This window comes from Scylla paramamosain, chromosome 23 (assembly GCF_035594125.1).
Source record: "Scylla paramamosain isolate STU-SP2022 chromosome 23, ASM3559412v1, whole genome shotgun sequence".
Classification (NCBI taxonomy): Eukaryota; Metazoa; Arthropoda; class Malacostraca; order Decapoda; family Portunidae; genus Scylla; species Scylla paramamosain.
Genome location: NC_087173.1, coordinates 10,455,906 through 10,465,485, shown reverse-complemented (window position 1 = coordinate 10,465,485; position 9,580 = coordinate 10,455,906). Strand labels below are relative to the sequence as shown.

At 39.9% G+C, this 9,580-nt stretch overlaps 1 protein-coding gene across 1 annotated transcript in view; it reads left to right on the top strand.

The window, feature by feature from the left end:
• Nucleotides 1-9,580, top strand: part of LOC135112445 (glutamate receptor ionotropic, delta-1-like) — a 17,951-nt gene that overhangs the window by 687 nt on the left and 7,684 nt on the right. Inside the window, exons 1-6 of the mRNA XM_064026905.1 lie at nucleotides 1-1,240; nucleotides 3,514-3,613; nucleotides 5,765-6,013; nucleotides 7,061-7,401; nucleotides 8,396-8,569; nucleotides 8,930-9,038. The exon at nucleotides 1-1,240 is cut by the window's left edge and continues 687 nt beyond it. Of these exons, the coding sequence (XP_063882975.1) occupies nucleotides 5,791-6,013; nucleotides 7,061-7,401; nucleotides 8,396-8,569; nucleotides 8,930-9,038 (847 nt within the window). The 5' untranslated portion in view covers nucleotides 1-1,240; nucleotides 3,514-3,613; nucleotides 5,765-5,790. The remainder of the gene's footprint in view (nucleotides 1,241-3,513; nucleotides 3,614-5,764; nucleotides 6,014-7,060; nucleotides 7,402-8,395; nucleotides 8,570-8,929; nucleotides 9,039-9,580) is intronic.

Sequence of the window (9,580 nt, the reverse complement as noted above, 5' to 3'; positions counted from 1 at the left end):
TATTGGCCCAGGAGTGTGAATATTATATACCTAAGTGAAGTAGCATGACTCCACGTGGCAGTGTAGCCTGAGGGAGTGTCCTGTGTGGCGTGGTAAAGCGTAATGTTCCCTGTTAGGCTGTGTCGCATAACTGTACTTGTAAGCCAAATTAATCTTCCTTTTCTTTGTCTTCAGTCTTAACCTACAGGTGTCTCTCGGTTCACACGATTTATTGAGACTTGCAGGCAGCGTGTAAACAGAAATCGTGTAAAAAAAAAAAAAAAAAAAAAAAAGTTATAAAGACACACATATAGGCTAAGTAATTGGACCTGTTGAAGTGCACTATTTTGCTCTTATATCTATTTACGTATATGATAAGTGAATTATATTAATCCCTACAGTTTATCCTCGTTTGTAAATCCTGACTCTAAATAAAATAAACTAAAACAGTAGAAAAAATGGAAGAACTCCCTTAAATCTTACGTATGTATAGCACCAATGAGCAGTTGGGCTGAGTCGTGTTAAAGTGAAACCTTCGTGTAAATTAAATTAAATACAATATATTTTAAGTCATGTTAAACTAAATTCATATTAAAAATATATGAATAAACTCGTAAACCAAGAGTCATTATTTTTGTATGGCGTGGTTTTCTTGCAAACTTTCTCCACCTTTTCCAATTTCGCGTTTTCTGTTCCCTCAAGTTAATTTCCCAGCATATTATTTGCAATGTTATCTTCCCATCGAAACTTAGGTCTCTCTCGTCTTCCACCTCCCTCTCCTTCCACATCCATAACTCTTCCCCGCGCGTAATCTTTTGCATGCCTGGCCTAAACCACTGTCCCAGGCATACAAGTGACTGATATGCATTCCTGTGGCTGTATATAGATAATTGCAGTGTGGTAAGGTGCAGGTGATTCCTTGATAGCTTGGTATGGTGTAGTATGGCGTAAAATGCATGTGCAAAGATTTTTTTATTATTCATCTATTTATTTTTTTCTATTTATTTTGTTTATGCACAAGGGAAGAGGCGAAGGAAAAAGGAAATAAGAAATAGAAAGAAAAAGTCAGTTTAATTGTATCCCCCTTAAAAATACAGTAAAGAAAAAAGGAAAAAATTCGAATACAAGATGAGAAGGAGATCCCTTGAAACTCCTCTCGTAAACAAGGTCAGTCGTAGGAAGGAGGACATACAGATTACACAAATGCTAAGTACAGTAGCATAGTTTGGTGTGGTAGTGCGTAGATATCTAGAGCGGCAAGGTACAGAACGTTCCCAGAGTGTGGTGCTGCGGTGTGGTGTGTCATAACCCAAGTACGTGTGAAAATGTGGTTAATTGTAGTAGCATAACCGCACGTGGCAGCAAGTGTATGTCTCGTGTGGTAAGAGTATAGATCATTCCCAAGAGTTATGACGTGGTGTGCTGTGGTGTGGAGCAATGGTATGTACTATATATGTGCTATAAAGTGCTGCTAGTTACTGTGGCGTGGCTTAGAGCGTCAATATACCGTGGGTTTGTGATGTAATGTGGTGAGGTGCAGGATGTCCCCAAGTATTACCGAGGGGTGAGGACCGAGACGTAGCGATAAACTAGGAGTACGTGATCATGGTAAAATATCTACCACTATAATTGCATGTAATCACTGTAATTTCAACTATTTCCACTTGTGTTTGTCATACCACGTGTGCTATTATAGAAATTTATGGCGAAACAGTCAATAAACCTAACCAAACTAATCGAACTAATAAATTATTTAATAAACTATCTAGCATTATTTTCCACGTAACTGCTTATACGAGACAAGGGTAAAGCGTCGCCCACCGTGCTGTTGTCTGCCTGTCTGGGCCGGCCTATGAGAGGGGAGGATTGCAGTATTTTCATTGTTGGACCTGAATAGAAATTAATGCACGTGGGGAGGAGGAGATGAAATACTTAGCACATGCTTAGTAAAAATCAGCTTAGTGCACACAGGTACACACAATACTTGGCGGATAAGTAACAGAGGCTAATTTAATGCATGGGACACACCCCTGCGCATGTGCATTGCGGTTAACGGTGCACGCAACACTGCACGCAAAACTAGCATGTCCCAATAATTTCATTCCCGTTGTTTATTAAATAATTTGGTTGCTAATTTACCGCCAGACCATATTGTTGAAACATGTTCTCTCGATGAATAAGTATTATTTTTAAAGACCATTTGACGTCTTAGCCTGCAAATTTACTGTAGGTTTGACTTTTGAGTGTTCAAGTATCTTCATGACGAGGGTAGTTGTCAAGATACGACGCAGTAATGTTTATGAAGAAATTAGATAGCCAGAGTGTTAAACGAAATTTCTGTGAACAACTTCATTTATAAACTCAAAAGAAAGAAATAATCTAATAACGAAAATATAAATAAATAAATAAATAAATAAGTAATACCCAAGTCTTACAATGTATTTCAGAATTTGTTCTTTACCAATGTCTTTTTAACTCATTATACAGGAAACTTGTCGTCCTTCATCACATGGTTAGTTTGGTTTGGCTTTTTTTTTCCCCTTTTACCTTAGAGGAACTGCGTACTGAAATAAGGAATGGATAAACACACCGCTGGTTTTGGCGAGGTGGACGGAGCTTGGGTGAGGAAAATCGGAGGAAAATACACACGAGACGGAGATAAATGTGCGCGCAGGTGGGACAGGGAGAACATGAGGAAAAAAATTGGCTTGTACGTTTACTTGTATGTCTCTCTTTCCAAATTCTCTCTACACAGACACACACACAAACACGGCCTCTGTATGTTGTTTCCCTGTACTCTATTAGAATTTTATGTCAGGGGAAGTCTTAAGATAAAATGAAAATATTTTATGTCCCATCTTGTCTCATATCTATATAGATTTAGATTTAGATTTAGAGAGAGAGAGAGAGAGAGAGAGAGAGAGAGAGAGAGAGAGAGAGAGACGTGAACAGGTGTGATAGACCTCAGAGGTGTGAAACAGGAGGGAAGGAGAACATTACCTTCCCTTTAGTCGCCGCTATACAGATTTCTTTCTTACTAATTATCTTCGTGATCTCGATGGCAGCAATCACGTTCAGCATAAGCGCTTGCTCTTGCCCCCCCAAAAATATAACATCTTATAAGTGGCAGAAAATATGGAGAAAATTAAAAACTGTAGAAAAGTAGATTGACCAATACACTGAACTAAACTTAACCAGACAAACTTATGACCAACATAATGAAGTACACATCATTATTTCTCTTTTCCTAATATGCTTCATTACAGAACATAAAGTATGCGTTGTTATTCTCTACATATACGAAACACATGTTAACCAAACTAAATAACTGCCATACGTACTGCACATACAATAAACTAAACAAGATATTATTATTCTCTTCTAATATGTTTCATTACAAGGTTTAATACAAGAACAGGAACTATCTAATGTGTTATTCTAGAAGCAAATGTCAACCAAACTAACTAATGACTAATGAATACGCTGGACGTTACCATAGGAAGCCTGCCTAACCATATAATTCTCATGTCACAGGACAGTGGTGCATGGCAAGTGGGGAAGACAATAGGCGAGGGGGAAGACTGAACAAGACAAGGTGAAGGAATAAAAGACGAGTGAGGGGAAAGGAGACAAGGCAAGAACATGTCACTCTCAGAAAATAATTATCTCCCCATACACAATGCTAGGATGGGCAGGACGGACGGGAAGACGAGGACGATGACACTAAGAATAATTGAAGGTCCGGAACACGGGGGCCCGCGGTGATGAATGGTCTGATAAGATGGGCCATGATAATCACCCTGGATGCATTACATATTAAGCAAGGGTGAAATAAGCATGAAAAAGGACTATGGGATTTTTATAAGAGAAAGTGTGTGTGTGTGTGTGTGTGTGTGTGTGTGTGTGTGTGTGTGTGTGTGTGTGGGTTAGGTAACTCGACTTCCACTTTTTCTTTTTCTCTTCAAGTTCGCATGTCCTGCTTCCACACACACACACACTTTTCTGCCAAACTTTTCCACGAACCTGGACTACTTTTGTAATATTTTCCCCTTCTTGTCTTTAATTAATAATTTCCAGCTTGAGTTTCTTGATTGGCCAGCAGGTGAAGTTATGCAATTATCTTGTCGATTTGTGTGTGTGTGTGTGTGTGTGTGTGTATTGCGCACTACCACCACCACCACCACCAGCACCACCAGAACAGCCTCTCTTCACGACATTCATGGTTAACTAACGAATGACGCAGTGCAGATAACAGCTTGCGACCTAACCCAATAAAATCCTGCCTCGCTAACCCGCAAGTGTGGCCTTGACGAAGCCTTCATCGATCTCACTCACTCACTCAACGAAGACGAATCGGGTTGACATTGGTAATAACTGTTCCTCTTGGCATCTATGTGTGTTGTTCACGTACTTCCCGCTGGGTTAAACAGTTAAACACTTCTAATAAACTCTGCACTAGATTCTTTTTCAGTTCACCTTCTATTACTGCGACTTCTTCACTGGTGACTTGTTTTCTTTTTTTTTCCTCTCCTCCTCTCCCTCCGTCTCCTCCCTCCCTTGCTCCTCACTCTCCTTCCCGCCTTGAAAAATTGAATGGCTAGTGGTGGAGGTCTGACACTTTTTTTTCTTTTTTTCGTCATGATTACCTTACTCCTCTCTTTCGTCTCAGCGCACTACCTTTCTGTTCTCCTACCTCCCTCCTTTTGTATTCCTCCTCTTGCTCCTCCTCTTCCTCCTCATGCTCTTCCTTGGCCCGTCCTTGAGTGGTCAGTCAGGCGATGGTAGCGTTTGGGGTGCGTTGGTTAGTCTCTCTCTCTCTCTCTCTCTCTCTCTCTCTCTCTCTCTCTCTCTTGTAAATGTAATATTACGTGTGGTTATAACAAAGTGCGTCGCTGTCTGAACGAGGCGCATAAGGAACTTTTGCGTTGTGTCGAAGTGAAAAGTAAGAGAGGTGTAGAGGAAAATATATAGGACCATATTCTGACACAACGTGCCACACCACTGCTTTCAAAACGCTTTAGTTGAACTTATATAGTTTCTATGGGTGTTTTATATGGTTCTAGTACCAGCTTAACAAGATTACTACATTATAAACAGAAGAAACACTCTTGATAGCACGGCTAATCTCTGTGGCCTTTGAAAATATTCGCGGTGACTAGTGACAGAGCAGTTTCCGAATACAGGGCAGTGTGAGTGGGAAGCGAGGAGTGAAGAGATGAACGATTAATAATGACTCCTGGAACGTGTGGTAATTGTTTGCGTGGAAATATGTGTCTGTTCGCTGGAAACAGAATAAAAGAAGGTGGATGTACTTACTGATATATCTGTGCATTTATCCACTTATGTTTTTGCTCCAAGACTGAATCAAGTTCGTTGTGTGTGTGTGTGTGTGTGTGTGTGTTAGGAGCCACAATGACGCAATATCATGCCACGCACTGCATAATCGCACCCATCCCTTTTATTAAAATACACTTTAAGTTTATAACCACGCTGTCTATTCATAATCATCAGCGTTAATAACCTTTCTTTGGTCTATTAGTATTAGTCTATGAAAATTGGTCTGCGTGAGAAGCTATAACAAAGGGACGCTCCGATAAAAAAAAAAAATAATATATATATATATATATATATATATATATATATATATATATATATATATATATATATATATATATATATATATATATGGTAAATAAAAAATAAATAAGCCTTCTAACATTAGTAGATGCTGATTTTTCCACTTTCTTTTTTTCCTTCCTTCTTTCTTTTTCTCATGTCTGGTCAGGTGAATTAAGTGTGGATGTCACGAGGATGGCGGGGTCACCGGCGAGGGTGGCGCTGGTGGTGGCGGTTCTTCTCGGCGTGACCCAGCCTACCCGGGGTGAAGATGCAGAGTGCTGGGCAGCCGTGAAGGAGGAGCAGCAGCGCCCACAGCCCTCCAACAAGGACCTGGCTAGCATGGGACTCTTTGTGGCCAAGTTTGTCAAGTTGATTGGAGTCACGGAAGTCTATCTGTGTATCTATGAGGGGACAGGTGCGTGTAGACTTTCCTTGTTTTCTGTTTAAATGCCTGATTTGCCTGTTATTAGGTTTACTTGTACATCTCTGAGAGGACAGGTGCCTGGAGACTGAAATGCTTGTTATATACTTCTCATTTGCTTTCCTTTTTCTTTGTCTGAATGACAGATCTACCTGTGTCTTTAATGTGATTTTATTATTATTATTATTATTATTATTATTATTATTATTATTATTATTATTATTATTATTATTATTATGCCCTATAGATTCATTACTTTCCTTTTTTATCTTCCTCTCTTTGTTTGAATGTCTGATCTGCCTGTTAGTGCCTTTAGAATTAAAGTTTCTTAACAGGTTCTCTATCTCAGTGATAGTCAACCTGGGTACATGAATATTTCAAAGGGAGCATGGGGGGGCGGGTGCATGACATGGCCAGTTTGTACAAGGGTGCACAAAAGGAAAAGATGTGCTAGGAAGAAAATTGTTTGTCAGGTAAGAAATTAATTTTAATTGAGATTAAAGTATTAGAAAATTATATATTAGTATATGACACTGATGCAACTCACACCTCATGGGTTTAAGGTGTGGCATCTTGTTTTATTATACATTTAGCACCTATAAAACAATAATTTATGACCAGGTAGCTATTTTCTTTGTTTACAATAGAGACCTAATAATTCTATTTATATATTTTCAGTCTTAAAAATAGAGAAAAATGTGAAATATTCATGTTTTTTTAATTAATCATTCTAGGCATGAGGGTACATGAACTCAAAAGCTCCCGTAAGGATGCTTGAACTTACGAAAGGTTGACAACCACTGCTCTGGCTTCTCTCCTTTCTTCCTCTGTTGTTTTGTAGTGCTTCTTAGGTCCTACTACTACTGTACTTTGTTCCTCTTTTTTCTACCTTTCATCTGTCATTCCACATAGAACTACAGGGACTGCCATGTGTAGGCCAGATGGTTTCTTGCAGCTTCCCTTATTTTCTTGTGTTCTTATAATCAGTGGACAATCTCACCATCTCCTCCCCACAGAGCTCACTGTATCTTCTTCTCACAGGACTTGACAACAACACCACAGAACACATCATCTCTGCCGCCCTGGCTCGCCACACTGTGTTCTTCATGCCATGTGACATGGACAAGATGGGGAAGGCTATCACCGCCATCACACAAGGCACCACAACTGACGCTGGCATGCCTTCTGCTCTCCAGCAGCCCGCCGCCCTGCACCTCATCTCCCGCGCCACACTGGAGCCCATGCTGGATGAGCTGCGGGAGGCCTCCATGGGCTGGGGCACACTGATCGGCCTACACATCCTCCTTGGTGCTGATCTTCCCGACTGTGAGGTGTTTATGCCCAAGACTTCCTGCCATTGGTACCAAGGCTCCTACAGCATGGTTAGTTCAGTGAGGCTTTGTTGCATTACTTGTATAACCTTGAGTATCTAATCTTGAGGCATTGCTACATTCTGTCCTTCATCCTCTTGCAGCACCCCTTATTTTCTTATGCTTTTATGTTCTTAAATCTCTTGTGTGTTTTAGAGGATATTTACAGGTATCTAAATATTGCAACATTCTTTATGTTCTTATGTCCTTTAATTTGTTGTGCGTTTTAAAGGATATTTACAAGTGTGGTGGCATGGATAATGTGGCATTACTTTTGTTTCATTGTAGTATACCAATAGGTTCTTACAGCACTGTTAGCATGGCATTAGATTTCATACAGGGACTGCCACATGTAGGCCTGATGGCTTCTTGCAGCTTCACTTATGTTATGTTCATTATCATTAGATTCTTACAGTGCTGTTAGTGTGGCCTTTCTTTTACTTCATTATAGTGTATCATTAGGTTCAAGCATCACAGTTAGTATGACATTAGTTGTTCACTAGGATTTCCTCCTGATACCTGAGTGCCCCTGGTTGTAGACAATTTTCTAGGAAGAGTAAATATCCTGCCAGACAGTCATAACAATTTACATATATAATTCTTTCTTTGTTCAAACTTGCATTGTCTACCTACAAGAAAAACCAGTTGGGAGCACTTCTCTGTTTTCATTACTCTGCATCTTAGTCACACCAGCAAATAAGGCCTCAGTATTTCTAGTGCAGAGTTAAAAATACAATACAGCATTATAGGATTACCACTTTCAACACACCTGCACAGACCATCTAGCAGCTGCCATAAGCCTGGATCAGACTCAAAACCCTTAGTCTGTGAGGCAAACACTACCATAGAACTCTTCCTGTCAGGCATCACTGCAGCAGCAATCCATTGTCCTCACAGTATGACTCTATTACATTAACAATTAAGGAACTTAGCCTCCAGAAAATAGTGAAATGAAGGATGTGCTTGGCTTGTATCTTCTTGTAATTAATTCCTTAAACACTGCCAGGAGAGAAGGGAGGTGATGATGAATCAGATGTTCCTGTTTGGGGATGGCCGGGAGGCTCTCAGGGTGCCAGTGGTCTCCTGGGACAGCACCAAACGTGACCTTATCATTCTGCACCAGCCTGGTCTCGGCCCTCGGGACTTCAAAGGACATGTGCTCAATGTTATTACCATCACTGTACGTGAGTTTGGTGTGACAGAGACAACAGAAGTGTTCAGTAGACTCTAGATAAAGTCATGAGTCATAAGGATAACACTAATTTTCATGAAGACAATGCATTGAAAGATATTCATGCAAATAATGCTTCAATGTTTTCACTTCTCACTTGGATAGACATTTTGAAATTTATGTATTGCAAGCCATTTTTGTACTGTAAATAAACTTCATATTGTATTCTCCTTGCCACCACCACCACCACTACCACCACCAACTCTACCACAAACATTAATCTTTACCATGACCTCAATCTTTAACCTTCATTACCAGCACCACTTTGATCCATAATCTAGACCACCACCACCACCTCCTCCCTCCCAGGACAGTCCTCAGGTGATGGAGATGCGTTTGTGTGACTCCAAGAACACCTCCATCCCATCCTCCTCCTCCTCCTTCATGGACAGGCATTCTTGTACACAATTTGGTCTCAGTGAGTATCATACAGATCTCTGAATTACACACACACACATTGACTAACAATGTACTCTGGCCCATATTCAGAAATGCTTTGCTCTCTCACCATGGCTGTTTTCAAAAAGCCACAGAGATAATTAGCTAGGTTCTCAAGTGTATTCTTCCAGTTAATAATGTAGAAATCATGTTAATATGTCATTAAAACCATATAAACACTTTTAAAAACCTGTGTAATTTCAACTAAGTAGAACCTTTTGGATGTAGTGGATGTGTGGTGCAGAAGTGTTTCAGAATATAATCCTCTGTGTCAGCAACTAAAAGAATGGGGTCCCTTCTTCAACTGCTATCACTTTAGAGAAAGTCTCAGGCTGTCAAATGAATATAAACATTGACTGCCATTGTATTATGTGTCAGCAAATAAAAAGAATAGTGTGATAAGACTGAAGATTCTTTTCTTTGTATTTCTATTCCTACAGAGATATCTTGCTTCAGTTATCACCATTTATAATTTAGATGGATATAAGCTTTACATACCAACATTACACTCAGCCATACCAC